This window comes from Passer domesticus, chromosome 14, assembly GCF_036417665.1.
Source record: "Passer domesticus isolate bPasDom1 chromosome 14, bPasDom1.hap1, whole genome shotgun sequence".
Taxonomy (NCBI): domain Eukaryota; kingdom Metazoa; phylum Chordata; class Aves; order Passeriformes; family Passeridae; genus Passer; species Passer domesticus.
In genome coordinates, this window is record NC_087487.1 from 7,745,156 (window position 1) to 7,768,900 (window position 23,745).

The 23,745-nt window shown below is 40.5% G+C and overlaps 1 protein-coding gene across 1 annotated transcript; it reads left to right on the forward strand.

The window, feature by feature from the left end:
• Positions 1-446: 446 nt before the first annotated feature.
• RSL24D1 (ribosomal L24 domain containing 1) lies at positions 447-6,816 on the forward strand. Its single transcript, XM_064388617.1, has 6 exons — positions 447-603; positions 2,034-2,147; positions 3,712-3,784; positions 4,490-4,553; positions 5,026-5,111; positions 6,401-6,816. The coding sequence occupies exons 1-6, from the start codon at positions 523-525 to the stop codon at positions 6,472-6,474; spliced, it is 492 nt and encodes a 163-aa protein (XP_064244687.1). The 5' UTR covers positions 447-522; the 3' UTR covers positions 6,475-6,816.
• The last annotated feature ends 16,929 nt before the right edge of the window (positions 6,817-23,745 follow it).

The following is a 23,745-nucleotide window of genomic DNA, read 5'->3' on the forward strand; positions in this document are numbered from 1 at the left end:
ACACATGGATTTTTCATCAGATACTCAGGGAGTTAATTTCTTTTAAATGGGGAGGCAGGAATTGTGGTGGTAAAGACTTAATGTGGTGAGGAGGATTTCAGCCTCAGAGCTAGGACGGCATCCTACTATTCAAGAATAGAGAGAAGACCTCCAATTCCAAACACTTTGGATGGTACAGGGCCCAGTATTTAGGTCCTTTCACAATAAACAGAAAACTAGGAGAGGGAACAGAAGGAGTAACAGGTGCCTGAATTTTACAGTAAATCAACTGTAGACTTAAAAATCAATGTCTAACTGCCTTCCTTTTCCTTGGGTTACTCTGTATCTCCCTGTGTCCGTATCGCTTCGTTAATTTCTCGCCCTGGGAACACAATTTTCCCTCTGCAAACAGAAGCCGGGGCCTCGTGCCCGTGTGGCGGGCGGCGGGGCCGGCAGGGGGCGCTGCAGCGGGAGCCGGGCCCGCCCCGCGCCGCCGCCTCCGGTCAGCTGGGCCGCGCTTCCGCCCGCGCCGCCGCCGCCGCCATGCGCATCGAGAAGTGCTACTTCTGCTCGGGGCCCATCTACCCGGGACACGGCGTCATGTTCGTGCGCAACGACTGCAAGGTACCGCCCGACCGGCACCGCGCTCCCCGCAGCGCTCGCGGCCGCTCCCCGCGCCGGCCCGGCCCGTGCGGGCGGGGCGCTCACGGCCGGAGCCGCTGTCCCGGGCCGGGGCCGCTGCTGGCCGTCGGCACCGGGCCCTGCCGGGGAACGCGCGCACCGTGAGGGCGGGCGGGAGCCCGGGGTGAGCGCCGCTGGTCAGAGCACGGCGCTGAGAGCGCCGAGGTTGCGGGTTCGATCCTGTGCGGGCCATTTGCTTAAGAGCTGGAGTCACTAATCCTCGTTGTCTGTGCGTCCGTTCCAACTCTGACTGTTCTGTGACTCTGCGAAATTTATGTCTTACTGATATTTAAATATTAGCGCCTGCAGCGATGCCGTAATTTGGCAGGTGCTGTGGCCGTCGGCAAGAGTGGTGGCTGAATTATTTCAGTTTTTAGTAAGAAATCATACACCTCGCAGAGCAACACAGAATGCTCACCCTTTAATTTTCAGACTTTGGCTCCAGGTGGCAGCAGGTTCGGCTGCGGGCAGTGCGGGTTGCAGTTCACATCGCTTGTGAACAGATAATCTGTGAAAAGGCAAAACACCGTGGCAGGTGTGCCTGAGTTGAGGTGAAAAAACGTGGTAGAAGAGTGTAAAAAAACAACCCCCCCCCCAAAAAAAAAACCTATTTGAAGATGATTGCCGTAATTAAAAGTTTCATATTTTTGTTAAATTTTTTTTAGAATTGACTGTTAGATGCGAAGGAGGATATGGCTGTAGAAGAATAGAGTTTTCAAAACCTCCTGAATAGCATGTAATTCGGACCGTTTTTAAGTGAGGAGTCTAGTTCCATAGACTATGTAGAAAAAGAGGGGAAAAAAGAAAAAGGCCAATTAAAATGTTTTGTGATATGCTTTAACAGCTTTCAGTAATTTCAGTCCAGGGTTTAACTAATGTGCTTAGGACTCCTGCAGGGTAATCTTTGGGGCTTAAGGCTGCATCCAAGAAATAGACGTTTTTGTGTGTGTGTTGCATTCAGGATGAGAGGTGTGAGGATTTTTTGTTGTTCTCAGGATGGTACTGTGTCTAAGAAATGCTGGCAGCTGTAGAAAATTGTTTATTCATACTGCAGGTTTGGTTTTATGGTTATTTTTGCAGATGATATTTCTCAAAACTCAGGTGTATTTTATGTATAATCAGCTTAATTGTAAGTACTGCTGCTTAACCCTGGCAGCTGTGAAAATGACTTTATAATGAAAATAAAATATTAGTCCTTGAAATTATTTTTGTTAATAGCTGTATTTTCTATAAAAATACATTTAGAAGCTGAATTTAATTTCTAATGAGCAATATTGTTAGAGTAACCTCAGTGTTTCATATCACACTTGCAGTGGGGCCTGAATAACATCATTTGACTAAGATTTTTCTTCTTTCTCACCCCCTTCTTTAAGATATTTAGATTCTGCAAATCAAAATGCCACAGAAACTTTAAAAAGAAGCGAAATCCCAGAAAGATGAGATGGACTAAAGCATTCCGTAAAGCAGCTGGCAAAGAGCTGACAGTGGTAAGAAGCTGAACTGGTTCCCACTTCACGTTAGCACACAAAAATGGCTCTTCCCGTGGCACACAGCCTGGGCTGGCTGCCTTAAAGCTTTGTCTTTTAATGAAATGAGCTGGGGAGAAGAGGGGTTGTGGAAGAGACTGTGAGAGTTTCTTGAGTGAGCTGCTCATTCAGCTTGATTAAAACCTGGATCTCCACCTTTGGGATGAAGCCAGTGTATCAGGTGTCTGCTCTGGGAACACGCGGTGGCTCCCAAGCCCAAGGCATTTCTTCCCACTAATAAATCCTGTACACTCTGTATCTATACAATTGGTAATTGTGTTTCTGCACAAATAATCTGAGTGACCAGGTACCTGAGGAAGTCTCTCTATGTAGACCCTTAAAATATTTACCTGTGAAGTCTCTCTAAAGCTTACAATGTGTAGGAAAAGTCTTTGCATAGATAGGAATGTTTGAAAAACAGCATGAGACCTCCAATGGAATTTCAAAACAAAGTTGCTTCAGTGGTAAAAGTATTAAACATTCATATTTGGTGGGACAGTCCTTAAATAATTCAAGAATTATTGTGACTTAATTACCTATTTGTTTACAGAATATAAAAAATTTAGTAAGCGTTTTGATACAGCGATTTCCTGCCTTTTGTGGATCTTTCAAGGGAAAGAATGTGGTTTCATTTTTTTAATGTGGCTCTGAAAAGCCATGGTTAATTAGCATCTTCAGTAATTGTGTTTCTTGCTTTTGAGTTGTTTCTGGCTATGTTGAATTACCTTTTTGAAAATAACTGAATTTAAAATTACTTTATAAATGTCTAAATAGATGGCAATATGTTCCAATTTTGAGATAATGTATTTTAAGACTAAAGCCAATATATGAACTTAGTGCTGTGTAACTCAGCTTTACCACAAGAAAAACCAAAGTTTGGGCAGGGAGAAGTCATCAGATAAAACTGATATAAAGCTAAGTGTGCCTGGCAAAAAAAAAGTCAGGAAAGTGTTTTTTCATCTTCAGCTCAGGGGAATGAAGGGACATGGTTAGGGGGATGGCAGCTGTCCCAAGTGCCAGAGGTATTGACTGAAATATTTCACAATTTCAAATTCGACTGTATCAGTATTCTTAAAATGAAATGGTGGTTGGGGTATTTTTTAAAACCATTTCAAAATTACAAGCTGTTGAGTAGAGCTTATTTGTCTTGCAATAAATGCTTTCAAGTCTACAGGTTTTCAATTTTGCCTTCCACCTGTCTAATCTGCTCAGTATTTCCTATTCCACATGGGTTTTCTCTGTTCCTTTTGTCTTGCTAAATAGAAAATAGCTGAGGGTGATGTTGTGGTAAATAGTTCTCTTCATACAAATCACCGTGGCTCCTGACACTTTGAGGTCAGACACTCGATTCAATTTCCTTCTCATATTTCTCTCTAATGATTGTTCAAGTCTAGGAACTGAGCTTCTGAAAGGGGGGGAAAAGAATCCCATAAAATATTCAGTTATGTGAGTGACTGCTACAGTAAGAATGTATTGATCTAAAAAAGCTTCTGCAAAAGTCTATATTTACTTTTTCTTGATACAGGATAATTCATTTGAATTTGAAAAACGTAGGAACGAACCAGTGAAATACCAGAGAGAGTTGTGGAACAAGACTGGTGAGTCATTATAGGAAAAAACAAAAAAATTAATTCTTTACTTATCATGAATGTGTTTGCAAAAGACTTTTTAGAGTATTGACAGCTTGTAGTGATTGTGTTTGAAATTACTGAAATCATGACCAAATTCTTAGCATGTGGAGGAGGTTTGAGTTGTAAACAGGTGTGGAGTTTCACTTGATGGTTTTTTTCAAAAAACTGCTTTGAAAATGAGGACCAGAAGTCCTTTATTTTGAATTATTGTCTTCAAAGCCCCTTAGTGGTTTTCCAGCTTTTTAAGAGGCTCCCAATGTAAGCCTTTTACATGATGCAGTTGTTTTTGTGTTTGTGCCACTTCACTTTGCTTCATAGGAACAATTGCCATAAAATAGGAGAACTGCTTATATTCATGCGAATGAATGCCACAAAGGAGAAGGTGGTAACTTGCATCTTTTTTCAAGTAGAATCTTCTGCAGTGATGGTTAACTATAGAAATTATGTGTAGGCACAAAAGTGGAAGCATAAATAAGTTTTAAAATCAGACTTGCTACACAGAGCATTCCTTTATCCTGCTCTTTGGAGAAGGAATAGTTCTACGTAGTGCAAGAGTTGCCTCTGATATTTAGGTATTGTAGAAGTACTGGTAAGAGCTGCTTTACAAAAATAGCATGGATTTTCTGCTGCAGGGATTTAAGCACATTTAAAACAACTTCTGCTTTATTTCAGTGGATGCAATGAAGAGAGTGGAGGAAATAAAGCGAAAACGCCAAGCCAGATTTATTATGAACAGGTGAGAATTATCTGTGTAATGGGAACCCCTTGCATGTGTATGTTAGACACCCTTTCCAGAAGTGGGATGATCCACTTTTAAAGAGTAATTTGCTTTGTATATACACAGTCATCCAAGTGATGGGGTAAAATACACTGGGTGGGCTCTGCCCTGTCTTTTTGGCTGTCCAAGGAAATGTAGCTTTTGGACACTCGAGGATAATAGCTGTAATGTAGTACTTGTTTGTATCCAGAGTCTTACATTTTAACAAAATTCTGATAGGAGTTGGTACAGTGCTGCATTTTTGTGGCTTTGTATCCAGTGTTGAATTGAGTATCTTGTATTGCTTTTCAAATACTTTTTAACCTTTATTTCCTCATAATCACAGTTATCTATGGCCTGTACATACCTTTAGTGAGAGATACTATGCATTAAAATGAAAGCCTATATCTCCTCTTTGAAGAAAATTAAATCTAATTTTCCCCTTTCCCAGATTAAAGAAGAGCAAAGAGTTGCAGGAGGCAGAAGACATCAAAGAAGTCAAACAGAATATCCACCTTCTTCGTGCTCCCCATGCAGGTAAGAACTTGATTTACTGGTTTGCCTACACAGTTTTAGGATGAGTGACTCATTTTACAGATCAATAATCCTGTACATTTGTCTTACAATTAATTGGTCTGTTGAATATGGAGAATAGTTCTTGTCAGTAAATGTAAGTAGTGTCTTAGATCTGAATCAAATAGACTTTTTTATTTGTCTAGTCCTGCATTCATCCTTTCTCTTCCTTATTTTGAGTGTTTTAAATTGCACTCAGTACCTGGTGCTGCATGAACTGCATGTTTGTTATCTGATGCATTTATGTAAGTCTTCCCTTTGAACTGGTTAGTTGAACTCAACAGACTCTGCCACTGAATGATATAAAATACAGTAGTTCAACTTTGCTGCTTGAATTTTCCAGTCAGTTGTGTAGAACTTACATGAAAATACTGTTCCTTCAGTGAAGTCACATTTTAAATACATTATTTACTTTGAAAAATACACTTAATGATGTAGACTAATGAAGACAAGTTAAAAACATTTCTGTTACCTCCTGTTTTATAAAAATTACCAGTAACTTTGTTTCTTCATTATGAGATATTATGTAAAGTCTGTTCTATGGTTTTTCTTAGATTTTTGGATTTTTGTCAGGGTATATTTACACTTTGTTTTAATCTGTCATGTCCCTCTCCCCCTCTCCCCCCTGCCCTTTTTTTTTTTTTGAGGAAAGGAAAAAGATCTGAATTCAAAATTATAAATTAAAGCGATTATTTCAGTGTTTGTCTTTGTTTTTATTAAATAAATAATGCACAGCACTGTGTGCTCCACCAGCCACCTTCTTGGTATTCTGCAATTCTGACTGGGCAGAGAGCAGAATTAAATTTAAATCTTGGATTTTCCTTTTTCCTTGTTTTTCTTTTTTGGTCATCTTATTGAGAGTTAGCATTCTTGCTGTCCAACACAGCATTCAGGAGGGCTTTAAATGTTCATTTAAAAGCTGGTGGGAGAAGGCCATTGATCTGTAGTAAGTAATGAATTTTTGTAGTCCTTTACAAGCCAGGTATTGGCAGCTGTACCAGTTTGTCATAGCAGATCAAAACAAGTTTGACTGCATTTTAGATTTTGCATAAAAACAGCATCAGCTTTTCTGCTAAAACAAGTTTAAGAGGTGGTGGAGGTTAGCAGTAAATACCTTTGAGCTTGATGGATTTGCTCATAAACAAGTAATATATTTAGGCTGTTTCACCTGGATTAGACATTTATATTATTGAAGGAAAAACAGTTATTTGGGTTTAGAGAAATGTGTTGAATTTGATTTGTTCTTTTTGAAGGTACACCAAAACAGCTGGAGGACAAAATGGTGCAGAAGCTACAAGAGGATGTGCCTATGGAAGAAGATTCTTAAAGTGCTTTTATTTGCTTTTTATATCTCTTCAGCAGTTAACAATTCCTTACTGCCTCACCTACATCATTCAGAAATGTGCTTGCAGTTCAAGAAAAGTACATTGTAATGAATAGTGGTCATTTACAATTTGAATTATTTTTTAAAATGAAAAATAACAGGATGGATGCTAGTTTGGGCAGTACTTAAAATGGTGCAATTTGAGAAAACCTTGTCAGCAGGGATGGAGAATGAGGCTTTATTGTTTGAGATAGATACCATGTGCTCCTTGGAAAGTTAGACACTTCCTGGGTAACTTTTCCACGTTCATGCAAATAATTAAATAATAAAAGATGCTGGCCCTGAGCTTTTTTTACTTTGTGTGTTGTTTTCCATAATGGTAAAAGCAGATAAAAATCTTATTTTAATGATTACAGTGTGGGGGAGGATGTATTAATTTTCATCAGTCCAGTGTGGTCCAGACTTATTTTTATTATTGTCCTGGGGAAAATGTTTCAATTTGAAGAAAATAGTGTTTGTTTTATCTCCTTTTTACGTCAGCCACCCCAGGATTCCATTGCAGTTGACACCTGGCAAAGCTAATGCTGATGCAGGACTTAGGTTTGGAAAATAGTAATGGTGATATCACCTTAGCCTGGAGTTGGCCCTGCTGCCATCCTCACCCACCAAAATTCAGATCTCATGTCTAATCAGGCCGATGGAAATGCTCAATAAATCACACTTGAGACTGTTTTTACCTGACTCCCAGGATTATTTTGATGGAAAAGATGCTGCTAAGTCACAAGTATTTTGCATATTGTGGTGGTACTTATTCACTGTCAGCACTGAGATAAACTGCTGGCTGTTTAAAACTATTTATCTGAAACAGTGTGATCAAAGAAAGCTTTCAAAGGCATTTTTAGTATTTGCTGTCATGTTATGCTAGTTATCCTCACAAATAATAATTTGTAGTTTTGTTCCAAACTTGGATATGTACTACAGCAATCACTGGAAAACCTCACACCTACCACCCACATATGTATTGTGTAGTTCAGAGAAGAATAATATTTAAACTTATGTAGGGGTCTTGGGGAGTGTGTGACATGGACTGGCATTGTACTCAGTTTTTTATCTCTTGATTTATGTTCAGATATTTAGAAAATGACATTTTAGTGAGAATTCTAATAATAAAAATAGAATTCTTTAATTTAATGAAATTAGAATTTTGCCATAATTTAAATTTTGCTGTATTTCCTCTGCAAACTAATATAAATACCATCTGAAAAGCATATGGTAAGTTGGCCAGAAAATGTGTCACTGGGGTGAAATCACTAAGATGGTACAGTATAAATGCAGTGTATATGTGCTACATGTACACCAAGCTGCTTGGGCTTATGGAGGGAGATACAGCATGTTAATTTATAGCCCCACATAAATGTACATCTCAGCTCAAGAAATGTGATGTTTTTTGAATGGCCTTTTCTGCTGTAGTATTTGATGTCCTTAATCCTTGAGGTGGGATGCTTCATCTAAAAATTGTATTACATACAACTTTTTTATTGACTAAATTTTAAAGATAGGATGTTCAGCAAGTGCCGAGTGTTAATTTTCTCCAAAAATAGGGAAGTAAATCCATACAAAGCAGACAAAGGTGATGAATCTCACTGGGTGTTGGTTAATATTTACATAAAATATTTTACTTCATATCAGTTTAACATTAAATTATATTACATAATATCTGTAGTTGTTCTGTTCACTTATCTTTAAATGAATTGCAAGAATTAACTGGTTTGTGTGCTCTATAGAAGTGTGTCTGTAGGATTATTAACCCTTTCCTATGAAGGTTTGTAAGTGAAGTAGTCATTGTGCAGCAGCTAAAGCCATTTGAGGAGTAAACTACAACCACAAATCCTGAACAATTCCAGCTGTGTGAGTTGCTCAGCCTGTGTGCCTCAGTACTGGTACAATTGCAAGCAAGGGCTGTGGGAGCTAATGCTGAATTATCCCTCTGCCAAAATGCCATTTCTCTGGGAAGCAGACTTGTATGCCTTGTGGTATGTAGGAGGTAGTTGAGCTTAAAAAATTTGTCACGAGTAACATGCTTGCAGCACCTGGTCAGAAGGTGCCCTTGTGTTTTGTTTTTTTTTAATTGCTGTGGTGTTGTCTGTCAACTGGAGCACAAGGTGAGGGGGGAAGAGCTGCAGCTGAACACCATGGGGCTGGTGATCATTCTGCATCTCTGCACAACCCACTGCATGCAGAGACCTTCATGGGGAGCTGCTGAGCTGCAGAGGAGAGGTTTTCTTTTAGGAGGCTCGCTGTCCAACCACAATTCTAATAGAAATTATTATTATTCAAGACGTTTTGGGGAAGATCTATTTTCTTTGCTTGCTTAAGATAAAATTTTTTTTAGATTTTGCATTTTTGTTTACAAGACTTAGAGAGAAAAAGTCCAACTGAGCAGTATCCTGGTGGTCATGGATAAATACTGCCAAACAGGAGGAAGGAAATGCATTCCTCTTTCCTCTTGAACCGCTCTAGGTCAGACAGTGGCTTGCCAGAGGAGTTTGGGGATAGGCAAAAGGGAAGCCCTGAGTGTGGGGCTGAGCTGTGGCCAGTCCCTGGGGAGGCAGGAGCCACAGAGCAAGCTGGAGAGGGCATTTTACCAGCAGCACGTTGTTATTCAGAAGAGATCCTGGCTTAGTGTCACACATCCAAAGCACTGGTCCTGTCTGTGCCGAGATCCAGTAGGAGCAGAGCACAGGGTGCCTATGACAACAGACTTACAAGACAAATGATGATGATGGTGTGTGAATATTTAATCAGAAGAATTATTTATGAATAACTGGTAGTGCTAAATTCCATTATACTGTCTGTCTTCTTGGCATTTACCAGGTCTAACAAACGATTGCTGTTTTGTGTTTGTACCTTATGCAGTCAGGAGCTTTTCTTCAAAACAAGCTGATAGGCTCGATCAGAACAAATGTGATAGTCAAAACCAATTTTTAACAAATGCTTTTTTTGTTTCAGTTGCTGTCATCTTTTCTTACAAAACAAAACCAGATATATAGTTGTTTTCTTTCTTTTTTCAGACTACAAAAGTTGGAAATGTGTATTTTAACAGTGATTTAGTGTCTTTTCCTCATATTTCCTCTTGTCCATTTTTAATCCATCTCTTAGTGATTTTGAGTTAAATGCTGTTTTTTCTCTGAGGGGGAGGTCAGCCTCATGCTAACCCATGGCTGCTCCCTCACTTCCAGCCTCGGTTCCTTGTGCCCAGGGCCCTGAGCAGGGGTTCCAGCCCTGCCCTGAGTCCCCAGAGTGCCCTTTCTGTCCGTCACCAAGTCCCCCTGTGGTTTCGGTGTGTGACTGTCCCTGTCCCTGTCCCTGTCCCAGCCCGGCTGCTCGGGCAGGTGTGTGGGAGCCCTCACTGCTGCGGGGCCGCGGCCCGCTCCGAGGGGCGCCATGCAGAAACTGCGTTCGCGTGGGTTCTGGGGGGTGTGGGCTCCTGAGGGAGGAGTGCGGTGCCGACTCCTGCCCTTGGAGCAGTGCGGTGCCGATTCCAGCCCTTGGAGCAGTGCGGTGCCGATTCCAGCCCTTCCAGCAGTGCGGTGCCGATTCCAGCCCTTGGAGCAGTGCGGTGCCGATTCCAGCCCTTCCAGCAGTGCGGTGCCGATTCCAGCCCTTCGAGCTGCGGCTCGGCCGTGGCCCCACACCGGGCGGAGGAGCCGCCATGGGGCAGCCGGGCCGGCCCGGCAGGCGGGCAGGGTGCGGCTGAGCTGAGAGCCCTCACGGCTGCCCCACGGCAGCCCCTGCCTCACGGGGGCTCGGGCATTCCCTGCAGGCCTGGCCTTTTCCACGTCTTCATGCAGAGTAAGGCCTGGAGATACTTTTTTTTGCCTTTGGTCAGGGGTTGGGTTTGCAATCCATCCTTCTTGCTTTGGTTGCCTGTGGAGGTTTTCTGCTCAGTCTGATCCTGAGGGAGTGACTAAAAGAATGGCAAGTGATGATGGGGCTTTGGTTTTGCCTGTTTGGCTTTTAAGGAAAAAAAAAAGCAAACTCATTTCAGGCTTCACTTTCAGTCTTTCCTTTACAAGTGCCAATACAGTGTGGAAAAAGTGTAAAACACAGCTTTCTGTATAATCAAATTGTGCTGAGCTGATGCAGACTTTCTTCATAGGAAATTGGGCCTTCCCATAGTTCTGAGATTTTTTAGTCAGAGATTTTCCTGAGATATTCTTGCTTCGGAGTAACAGCACGGTGGAGCCCAGTACATGCCTGTGTGTGTCACAAAGAACCTTAAATCAGTTCCTTCTGTTGACGTGGTCAGAGGTGTCCATGGCTGGAAAAGCAATAGACAGCTGCTAATAGGTCCAAAGGCTTATATCCCAGGGGATATTTCAACCTCCAGGCTGTTCAATTCCTCAATTACTGCTCTGGCCTCAAAAATCCAATCTCCTTTACCAGCCTAACTTATTTATGGGTTGCACTGAATTGTGACCAGAGAGAGCAGAAAGCTGAAATAAATCAAGCACTGATAAAATTGTTTAAGCCTTCTTGATGGCTGTCTGTCTATTTTTAGATCTCAATTTAAAGAGACCATATGGAGAGAAATTTATTTTGTTTTATTCATGTTGAACAAGCAGCATTACTTGAGATTGGTTAGGAACAGGGAGGAATAAGGATTTGTGGAGGTAGCCGTGTTGGAAGACATTCTTTGCTGGTTTTGGTTTGTTTGTGTGTTATTCTCCTCCCTCTTCCTCCTATCCTTAGATTTTTCATATTATATTTAATTTGGTGATGTCACTCTTGCTTCTTAAACGGCTGTTTTTTACCTTTAAAAAGCTACTTGGATAATATTTTGTCTTGCACATATGTATGGCAACAAAGGTATATTCTGAATAAGGGGGGGATGTCACTGCTAGCCCTACAAACTGTTTATCAGTGACATTGTTTCAGTGTGGGGAACAGACTCCTAAATGGAAATGTGTTATTTATGAGGCAACAATGCTGTGCATCCACAAATTATCACTGGGAATCAAGGCAGACATCTCTGCATAACTGAAAAAAAATCTTGTTTGCAGGTATTCGAGCTGTTTTCTGTAGGCTTCGCTCTGCCTTAAACTTGGAAATTAAGGAAATTACTTTGGTAATCAACTTGACTGAAGTGACTCCTGAGTGGAGAATTTGAAAGATTTCTTATTACTTGATAAAATGAAAAGCTGCCAGAGATTCTCCCTTGTGTTGAGGCGAGGTTGGTTACAGTATCTCTGTTTACACAAGCTCCTGCAGAAGGAAGTGTTTTCATTCAGCTCGCTGCGGAAATTGACGCTGCAGAAAGTGACACTGCAGAAAGTGACACTGCAGAGCTGCTTGGGATGAGCAGTGAAATAACCTGATGGTTTTCTCTCATTACCTGCCATTCCCACCACTGGGCAAATTGAGATTGCATTTCAAATCCCTTTGTTTCCCAGATGTTTGTACTCCCTGACACAAAACCTGGGGACAGAGTGGTACAGGCCATACAGGTTTAGCTTGAAACATAAAGGTGCAGACCTGAACCCAGCAGCCTTCAGGCCTGGCTGTACAGCTTTTTCTTCCAACAAGCTAACCAAGCTGTTGGTGGGTTTGGAAGTCAGGAAGAACCAGCCAGGCTGCTCCCCTGGGCTGCTCCTGCCTCCTCTGTTTAGTTATTTGTGCTGGGCACAGATGGAAAGTCATCCAAGGTTAATTTGATTTGCTGTACCCAGCTTCTGGGGACCTCTGAGGAAATTTTTTTTTTTTTTTTGAAGTAGAAGATACAGATATCATAATGTGATCTTAATTCATGGGTGATATTTAGAAAGAAACAGCATTTAACCTTGAGCTAGGAATACATTTAGAATGTTCTGTGCACAAAGCATACTTTAATCCAGATTTCTTTAGGGCATGGCCTTGCTACTGCTTGGGATGCCTTACACAGATTATCCCCAGGATATCTGGGGAATACTGTGATGCTGCATTTTGATCTTTCTCCATGGATGCCTACTTCCTTGTCTGGTATTAATCTGGGAGAAGATTGTGTGCCAGATTTTGTCACTGATGCTGTCAGAAAGCTGGAATACAAAGGTGACAGGAAGCATTCTTCACTATTCACAGCTGCTGTAGTTTCAATTGTTTTGAAGAGGGAGGAGATGGCTTTCTGAAAATTGCTTTTACTATCTCTTGGAGAATTTCTACAGAAGATATACAGAATTCAAGTTCTGCTTAAAAAGATCCAGCTGTGAACACAGGAGGCATTCTTAGGTCAAACTAGAGGTGGTTAGCAGGATAAAGAACTGTAGTTCTCTACTAACAAATTTATCTGCTTCCTGTGTTGATGGAAAAAGGAGTTAATATTGCAAGCTTTTCTAGTGGTCATTATGGTCTGCACACAGTTCAGTTTATTTTCTTATTTTATCATATATAATGATCTGCTTGAACCTGGTCACATGAGGAGCAGCTATTCTCCCAGTTTTCTAAGGAAATTCCAACTTCTGTTAAACTACTTCTGCCAGACTGTGTAGATTTTTGGCAGTCATTTAAATCTGTTTCATTATCTGAGTTTCATTTGCTTGTCCAAAGTCAATAGCTTTAATAGTTTTTGACTTTTCATGACAATCCTGTTAATTCCAGTTCTGGTAATATTTAAAGCCTTTAGACTGAAAACAGAGGAACTTTTGTGCTGGTTTGTATCTAAAGTCCATTTAAATTTGTAGTACCTGTGATGTCCAGTATAGCAGAGCTTTCAGAGAAGAATCACAAAGCATCATCTGAGTGCCCTTTTCCATGGGCACTTTCCATTTTATCTTCCTAAACTCAGTAATTTAGGGATTTCTTTGGAAATTTCTGGTGAACCAGTCTTTTATGACTGTATCAAGTCTAAATTTGAACTCCTCTATACTTTCTCAATGATCCTGTGATGAATACTTCTTCACACTTCTGATTATTGTGACAAAGAGCTTCTTTGTGATTTGCATTTTACACTGTTGGCTTTTCTGTCATTCTGGTATTGTGGGAAGCTGAATTACTAATTCTCTTTGCATTGTTTGTAGTGTTGTGAACCTCTAGTTACCTATTTTCTAAACTGACGAGTCCTGATCTCTTACCCTGTTCTGTAGGAAGGCCTCTGAGCATCTTCATTGCTCCTTATGTCTGTTCTTGTCTGCTTTGTGGGATGAAATGATGACAAATTCCTGCAGTATTCAGTATATGGATGGGTGTAGCCTTTATGTCTGCACCGTTTCTCCTTTGTTGTTTCTTTTGTAACTGTGTTTTTCAATATCCCCAGCTTTTTCCTGCATGCTTTGTAGAAAGAAAATAACCTTCACTGTTCACATTTATTTAGATTTAGAATTTGCCAGTTCATTCTCTGTGTTTTCTCTTTCGAAATCTTTAGTGAACAGACAATTCCATGACTACCTGAATGCATCATGATTAGGACTGTGCTTTTAAGAGAAGTGAGATAGACAGCATTATAAAAAAGATAAACACAAAAAAATAAAACAAACCTGCAGGAATTAAATTCTGTCAAAACAGATCTCAACAGATGGGCATCAGCTGCTCTTAGCAAGCAGAGAAAATCACCTTGAATGTTCTTCATTCTTCAGAACTGTGACGTGGAAGTGAGTGGTGCCATTGTCTTAAATGTTTAAACATAGTTGATTGTAGATGCAGGGAAGTGTGTGCTGGTAGGGAGTTTTATGAATCATTTACCTTTGTAGGAGTACATTCTGACATCCTAAATGCAATGTGCCATTTCCCTTCCCACACGTTACATGCAACAGCTAAGTGGTGAGTAGACAGCTACAAGTCAGCAGACCTGAGTTTTATTCGTGGCTCTGTTTCCCTTGGTAATTCTACTCAAGTTGTTCAGCTTTTCTGAGTATTCTCTAAAATGGTCTACCTGAATCACCAGGAGTATGTTCTCTCTCTTCCAACTTTTCCAAGCATGGTGAGGCACTGAAGTGAGACTTACTGCAGCAATTAATGTTATCTTAGATTTCTATGGGACATTTTTAATGTAATTTTAATCTTACTTTCCCAGCTCTGAAACAAACAGAGTTCCTTTCAAATGGAGTTCCTTTCATTCATCCTTTCTATCACTTTTTTGGGATAGATTTTTGTCACTGACTAAGGCCTGTAGGGCCAGGTTCAGTCATGAAACAGTTTTCTGGTAGCTCTGGAAGTCAGAGGGAGTTGTTCATGTGTGTGCCCATGAAATCAGCATGATGCCAGTCTGACTTGGTGCCATTCAGTGGTGACTGACTCAGCTGCTCTGACCCCAAACACTGACTGGGAATAAAGCAGCTCCATGCAAATAAGAAGTTGACTGTTGTTTTACCAGGAGATTGCCAAGAGTGTTGGACATCTTACTTATTTCTGCTTCTTCTGCTGAAGTTAAATAGCTGGTAATTCTTTAGTTCTTAAATCTAGTAACACTTTGTAGCTGTGATTTTTCCCTGAAGCCATGTTTCAGAAACTCTCACTGCTTATGTAATTTGGAAATCCTAACAGAGCAGTTTAAGTCTAGCAAGCAACCAAATTTAACACTGGAAACTTTATATTTATTATCACTAGAACAGAGGACAAAAGAGCTGAAATGTTCCCAAGCTATTCACTGAGGATATAGCACAGATACTTTGTGATTCCAAGCTTGCAGATTTTATGATTTGTAGGATGAAATGTAATCTGGTACTTTAAAATGTAAATTAAAACTTTTTTCCTTAGCCCTCAAGCTTATGAAGAACGTATCTCAGCCAAGTATAAATTCCTGAAAGAAGTGATGTCTCATTTGGTCTGCAGACAAGCAAAACAGGTAAAAAGACTTTCACTATTCTAAACCCATTTTTAATTCTGAAACTTGAGTTAATCAAAATCAGAACTGTCAACTCTTCACCTTGTTGATCACAGTACCATTTGATTTCATCTTGCTGTTGGAAAATCACTCTTACTACTTGACAGCCCTGAAGGTTTTTGATATTAATTTATTGTTGATCAAAACAATTTTCTGCATATTGAAAATTCAGATAAAGGAAAATTCAGCATTCCAATAAAAAGATATGGGTTAGTTTCATAAAACATTCTTAAAATTCCTCATTTTCTCAATTGGTTTAAAGAAAGAAGGCCCTGATAATTGGTGTCAGAACATAGTGGAAAATTATGAGGGAGATTAAAACCCTTGGCTGAAATCAGATTCGTATGACCTGTGCTTTAGAAACTTTACTTGCTTGAGCCATTGCAGCCTGAAAGAAACAAGTATCTTCCTTGAAAACTCGATGATGAGATTCCAGATAATCAGTAACCTAGGGCATACTCCTACGGATGGAGGAAGTGCAGTCAGAAAAGCTTTCCTTGGATGATAAAAACTTGAAATGAGTCTCAGTATCCAATCATTAGCATTCAAAGCCCTATCCAGTCACAGAAATGCCTTTTTGCTCTTTCTCCCTCGGTGCTGTATTATTAGGAGGTAAGAATGTGATTCAGAAGCCAGAACCTGAAGGTGTTAAGTGTGCTGTGATTCAGCTGCCTGGCAAAAGATCTTACTTTGGCAGTCCCCAGACTGGTCTTGTGAATTATTCCTCAGGGAGGGAGATTTCTTTCCAGAACTGTCCTCCTTTGGTGTGACCATCTGCCTCTATATAGTCATTTGGGCAAAAATAGATATTACAAACAGAAAATTGCTCTGCTGCCAGATTAGCTGCAGAATACACACTGATGCTTTACTCACTCAGGGGGATTTAGTGCCGGGGTTCTTTGCTGGGGATGAAACACTGTATCATATTTTCCCTTCCTGTCAGTGTTGGATTAAAAACTAAATCCTGCTCATTTTACTTTCAGAAGTAGTCCCAAAGGATTTTGGTAGGATTAATTGCATATGAAAAGCAAGTAGGATTTGGCATTCTGTGTACATTGAAAATTAAACAGAGGTAAACATTATCAAAAGTTCTAACTTACTGATGTTATTTCAACTTGTTTTATAATCTGAATCTTTTCTGCTGAATACATCAAGGTGCTCATGGAGCTTCAGAAAAGTCACATCTCTGGAAGGAAGAGGGAAGAAATCTGTGTGGTAGGACCTCAACTCATTGAAGACTTGAAATAGCTACTCAAGTCCTTCTCCCTTCCTGAAGTTAGGCACGCATGTAGGTTGTTGAATTTGGGACTTAACAAAGAGCTCTACTCTTTTTTTTTAATCACATGGACATTTATTTTTTTCTGTAGTATTTCCTCTATAATATTCTAAGGCTTCTGCTGGGGAGAGGATGCAAAACACCTTTATGATACATTTGGAATAATGACCTGAAAAATCCTTTTGTTTTATGGATTTAGAATTTGCAGAACAAATTTTAGTTCGGTGGGTGGATGTAGGGATGAAGAGCTTCAGAAAGTAAAAGTAAATACCTGATAAACTTGGAAACTTACAGCATCAGCTGTTCCAGATTTTTTTTTTTTTTTTGTGATGAGGGCATGGAAGAAGTTCTATGAAAACAGACCTAAACATTTTTTTAACCCTTTAATATTTTGCAATCTCTTCTGTCTGGGTTTTCTGTGAGATTATTTCACCTGCCTCAGTTTTTGACCTTTTTGATGTTACCCCACTTTGTAGTTAAGTGTTGATTTTTGAATGTTGTGTGGAATCTGTTTCAATTACTTGCCGTCATGCAGTTTAACGACTCTAGAAGGATCTTTTGGGGAAGGTTGTCCTTCCTAGGGAAGGAATGGAGGGAGTCTGGGTGTCCAGGTGCCTTGGGAACACATGTGGGCAGGGAGATAATTTAAAAGACAACCTAGTTTACCCAAATCCTGCAGAGTGCATGGCCCTAAAGTACTTTAGGGATACCATCAGTTTTCAGAAACTAATTTCAAGATCCAGATCAGCAGTAATCTTGGATGGAGCCAGTGGGCCTGTGTGAAGGAGTGGGGAGGAAATGCTGTTTGATACCTTTAGCTGCAGGGTTTCTGTGTAATGTTCTGGTTCCTTGTTGCTGTTATTCTTCTGTTTTAAAATTAAGGCTGGATATTTCACAGGGGTAACATCCAGGCTGTCTTGAATGAGTTGTGCCTTGGGCTAGAAAGAAGCAAACTGCATCTGAGGCCATCCCTCATTCAAGGGAGACTTTGTCTGCAACAGCTTTTATGCAAGTTGTGTAACAGCTTGAGCAACAGCTTTCAATAAATAAGAAGTTTCCCTTGTACATTCTGCTGCCCTGCAGCTCTTTGCTCCATCCATCACCACTGTCCTCCATAGTTTCCCCAGCAGGTCCCTCTATACCTGCCTTCTGTCTCTTTGCATGGTGGAGTCTGATCCTTGCCTAGTCCATAGGTGCTGTTGGGATAAACACTCTTGGGAAAGAGTAACATGGGATCAATGCTTCAGCTGCATTTTGAAAGTTCCCTGTTAAATGAGTTGAAGTGAAATTCAAGTCCATGGTTCTTGGCCTGAATCTTTTGTTCCAAGGAAAGTCACTTCCTGAATAAACTCAAATGACCTAAAATGACATAATGTGGTTTTTCCTTAGGACAAGGGCACAGTGCTCTACTTGTCTGTGTCTCTACATTTGCCATCTTTTTCAGTTACCTCATGTATAGCCCAGAAGGTTTTATGGAAGCATAGGTAATAAATCCTACGTGATAACTTTCTCACTGCTGTTGCATCATCTGAGGTGATTCAGTGTCACTCTCAGATGGTGACAGACAGCAGAGCTAGAACCAGAGCTGGATGTGAAATAATCACTGTGGTACTCCCTGTCTCTAATTCCAGGCAGAGAGGAGACCTGATAAACACTGGTTTAAATGCTGAAATATGTAAAGCTTTTCTAATGTTTTCTGTGGGAATCCCTCACATTGTGTTTAGGTACTTGTCCATCATGTGCTATATTGGTTGGTTATCAAAAAATTCAAGAATCAAAGGCGTAGTTTCATAGGTTGATATGAAGGAGGCACAGTGTTTGTGATGTGCTGGTATTTTAAACACTTTTGAGTTAACAAACTCATAAAAGGGGAAGGAATCTTGATATAGTTTCTCAAATTAATTTTTGAGCTTTTGAGTTATCCTGATTTGATCTCAGAAGGTCCCTAGTCTTTTGTTTCAGCCTGTCTTCTCTGGATATTGACAGTGATAGATGATTCAATTACTTAATCCTTTCATGCATGCTTTCACTTTCAGCAAAGCAGCAAGGTGCAAAATCAGAGTGTGTTTAAGACAGTTTTAGTCCTTATTTTTAGCTGTGGTACATTACCTCTACAAGAAAGCGCTGATTGTATGTGAAGCATAACTACTTGAATGAAATCTATCTACTACATCTTTTAATTCTCAGTGCTTGGTGTGTTGTATGCAGAGCTATTTAATGATTAATATTGCTTTGCAATTAGCAGGGAAATGGGAAATACGCAAAGAAGTCCTACAGGAACTGCAACATTCTGGAGAAGTAAGCCTGTTATTTCATCCTTCAACAAAGTACTCCCACACCCCACTGTATGAGGGTACATTTAATTTATTTTTTTCAGCTATGCCTTATTGATTCCACAGTTGTAATGTTTTCCATTGAATTTGTTACCAAATCTGCACTGCTCTGATCTTGTGGCATCACATTTAGATTTTGACCTGCGTCATCATCTTGCCATCTGTTAAAGCCCTATGTCTGCTAAGCACTGTCCTGAGAGGACCAGTTGCTGGCCAAGTCAGAGAGGGTGACAGATTTTTAATTTTGCAGACAGGATGGGAGTGGTGAGGGACTGAACAGTGAGTGGTGATTGGTCAGGCAGTGGCTGTGTCTCCCAGACAGCCTGCTAACAGCGCTGCAGTCCTAGCAGGAGTGGCTCAGGTTGTGCCCAGGGAATGGCTCTTTGGGGATGAGCTGAGGGAACTGGGCTCCTCGGTGGGGAAGCTGTGATTGATGGGTGCCTGGTGGGTCTGAAGTCAGTAGCTATAGCTTCTTTGTTTGATACTGAGAAGGCCCATATGAATAACTCCTTCCTGTATTTTCCATTGATTGTATTCAGAATAGGCCACTTAGGAGCTAACAATGAAGAGATTAGGAGTATACAACCCCTGACTCTTAGATGCACACGATCTTCAGACCATTTTGCACCAACAGGTTGCTGGGTGCTCCCTTGGCCAGTCTCCACATGTGGATTTGCATTTCATCAAAGGAGGCAGGAGGGAAGAGCCCCAGCAGCTCAGAGCGGGTCTGATGTTTAGTTGGGTCAAAAATCCCCCAAGATTTAATTGGAACTTGTTCTGCTTTATTCTTTCCGTGCCTTGATGAGAGCACTTGGAAGGAAGAAAGGGATTAGAAACTTCTGTAACAGCCCTAAAGAGCAGAGCCTTGCAGGGATTGTGACTGCGTAATTAAATGCCAGTCTGGGGATGGACTCTGAGGGTTTATAGTTCCTATAGAACTACTGTGGGCAGATAGGGCATAGAATGGATTTATTTAGGATATGAGAAGGAGGGGATGCCATCTCTAGGCAACAAGGCTGCCTGCAAGCTGTCACACTGAGTCTGGGTCCTCTGAGAATGCTGCTAGCACTGCAGGGCCCGAGGGCTGGGACAAGAGCAGAGGCTGTATACTGCAGGAATGTGATGCATCCCCACCACCACGTGTGGAGGGCTGGGGAAGAGGGATTGTTCTGATTCTGCCTTTTGAAGCATGACTATGACCCAGTTGGGGCACATTACAGGAAGAGATTAGATTTATGGGCTGGAGCCTTTCACAAGTCCTAAGCTCTCCTGGCTAATATTTTAATTTCAGTACTGGCTCCTTTTACTGGAGTGTTTTTAATCAGGGGTTTCTTTTGCTAAAGAACTTCTACTTTTACCTGACATAATGGAAAGAAATGACAAGAAAGCCTGAGTTTTTGTATTCTTTTCATCTCAGTTCTGCCATTCTGCCACCTGAGGTACTGAATGAAGCTGTAAATTAGTTTCTTCATTGCCTGGGCTGTGGAATGGCTGCAGGTGCTCTCTGCCTACCTGGTGGCTGCTGCCTGCCCTGGGAGGAGGGAGAAGCCTGGTTTCTCACACACTGAGCCAGCTGCTGGAGGTGTGGGGATAGGAGGGCCCCAAAGCCCTGCATTTCTGCATTGTGGGACTTGCTGTGCACCCAGTGCAAAATGTTCAGCCCCAGAGGTTTTTGTCAACAATGCTGTTGACTTGCTGATTAATGCATTAACTAGTTAAAATAAGGGAAATAGAAGGTAAGTTGTTGACTTGATTTTCCCTCTGTTGTGTGCCTCATTAAACTGCACTAATCCATGTTATGACTAGTGAGATTTTCTCATCTATTGATGTAAATATAGTCAATGAAATAAAATCCTTATGGAAATTTAATTTGCTGAGTCATCAGATCTCTCATCATGCTTGATTATAGCCTTGTTTTCAGAGCCAGGCTTAATGTGCTTTAAATTCCTTGCTTGTTACTGACTTGTTTAGCATGGAGCTGAGGGCATTTTCACAATGTTACAGAGATAGGAATTTACTTTCTAATTCTCAGAGAAAGAACTGTTCCTGGCTGATGCAAGAGTAGCTTACTGGAGAAATTTCAATAAAATTAGGGGGATTGATTGTTTTGCAGCTTTTTTAAAATTTTGTTTTGTTTTGTTTGTTTCTGATACAGGAAAGATATATTTTCAGCATGGGATCAGTTGGAAAGGCATTGCAAATGCAAGCTTCTGAGTCAGCAAAGAGCTATCCAGATTAGGAACTGGAATGAGTGGTACAAATTGTTTTGACAAAAACAAATGAATCTATAAATGTACCTGTTTAGGCTAATAAATGTTTTCGTAAGTGCTCGTGCCACGTGCTGGTTTGACTTTAGCAAAAAACATTTGCTGTTGAAGAAAAAATAGAGGAGAATTTGAACAATTTAGGTGAAATAAGGGCAGGAAAGGAGAATTTAGTGGTGTCTTGAAATGATAATTCCAATTAGTTGTGACTTGTAGCCAAAATAAATGGTGCAGTTCTACAAATGGGGAGGCACATTTTGTGGGGTAGTATGCCAGGTATCTCTGACAGTTCTTTCTGCACTTTCATCTGTGTTGCTAATGTGAATAAGTTTTAAATGAGCTGTCTTTGGGAGATTTCACTCTCTTGTACAGTGGCCTGTGCAAGATGATATCGGGCTTGGACATTTGCGTCTTCATAACTAATTATAATCTTCTCATTGTGGGCTCTGGTGGACAATAAATCCAATTATCTCTTCAGATCCCCAGGCCACTACTGGAGGCCTGTGTGCAAAGCAGAAAGTGGTGCTTGTTATTATTTGCTAGAACCTGTAACAGATGTAACTGGGTTATTTTAACATATTACTATTACAGCCCCCTCTATATAAATGATCAGCATATGGGAAGGGGTTATTTGCCAGGAATATTTGATTTAAAAACTGAATAAAAATATTCAATCCCAGCTCTAGATTTATCTAGTATAAATATTGCTGGCTCAGCATACTCATCCAGACTGTGAACATAGTGAATAAAGTGTTTTTTTTCCCTGGAAGATCAGAGCCTCTGTTCATCAAGTGTGTGTAGCTGCTGGGCTGGTCTCACCTCCCAGGACATCCCAGTGTGGGGTTGTTTCTCCTGCCATGGTGCCTGTTAGGCTGGCTCACTACAGAGCCTCCTTCAGAAGGCAAAATGCTGAAGTGCAAGGTTTACTAAAGGACAGGCAAACAGAGCAAGTATGGAGAGTGGGCATTGATGGATGGTGCTGGTGGATGGAGAGGAGTGATGCATTTCTTCAGGCTGACACAGCAGGGACAACTGGGATGGAAGTCATCAACACTGAAAGTTGTGAGGGGACTTTTTTGTGTTTGTTTGGGACCATCTATATCCCCATTATAGTGACAGAAAGAAGATAATGAAATCTTTATCATTAAGACATTCTTCCAGGAGAAAAAAAATTATTTTTTTATATAATTGTAATGATATTTGGTCAAGGGGATTAACAACCTTTAAAAAAACTTGTGAACACATTTCTAGTGCTAGCCCAGGATTATTATTTTTTTTAAACAACAACTTTTTAATTTGTTGAGCAGCCAAAAGCTATTTTGGAGATAAACCAAGGAGATAAACCTTCTGCAATAGGTAAGTCAGAGGTTACAAAACATCAGCATTCTAGTGACTGCAAAAATATCATTACTATTGAATTATTTCACAGGGTCATAAAGGAGGTATTTTAAAAAAGATTCTGAACCTATATGCTCTCTCACGGCTTATAATTTGAATTTTAAATTGAAAGTATTTTATTACACAGTTGTAGGGATAATGAGTATTCTTGTCCTCATTAAGGTCCTTATTTGGAAAAGTGAGAGTGGATAATAAGTGTGAGTAGGTATCTAGACAGCAGGGTCAGTAATAAGAGCACAACTGCTGTCTGGTAATGACTGGGAGCTATGTTACAGAAAGAGAAATTAAACAGAGAAACAAGGGCTTCTAATTACACAGCTAAAAAAAGCTCTGGCTGCTTGTTTACAATACACAGCTGAAAGTATATTGCAGCGAGGGCAGGAGGAGAAGATAACCAGTCCTCTGATAAATGGGAACTGGGAATGGGTAATAAAGAAGTACCACTCATATTGATATTTTGTCTCTAGCTTTGCCTGGTTTCACATGCTCTGTAAAATTTTCCATTGACCCCAGGAATTCTGAACATGTAAGGAGTGATCTTGCCTGCCAAGGAGGCTAGGAGGTAGAGAAAAAAGTGTTTTCTCCTGAGTCTTCAGAGAGAATATTGATGTAACCTGATGGTAAATACGGAAAATGTGAGTTAGTAATCTTTGGAAGCTTGATCCTGCTGGCCAAAACTGTCCAGTGTTATTCTCTCATACTGGTGTGTGATTTGTCTGCCTTCAGGTAAGGCTTAGCAGAGCTCCTTTACTTTTACTATTGCTGCAGCTGCAAGTCAGGTTTAACAGTCTTGACACCATTTCTCTGAGTTCTGAGAGGAGAAAAAGAACACTTTTAGCTTTTAGCATTACATTTCTAAGGGTTAGGGAGGAGACTGTATCATTCATATTCAGAAAAGGTATTGCCTTGTGTCAAGTTGTCAATTACAAACATATCAGCCAAAATCAGCAGCAGGGAAAACCTTGATAAAACTAATAGAGAGTGGTTTATCAAAGAAAGGTGCAATTTCATTGGAAACACATTTTGGTTGACTGGTGATTTTGATTAAAAAGATAGTGTGATTGCTGGTGGACCTTGTCGAGGACAGAGCAATCATAGTTCTTTATCTTGCCTTAGAAAAGGTGCTGATAATCTTGTTGAAGGGAACAG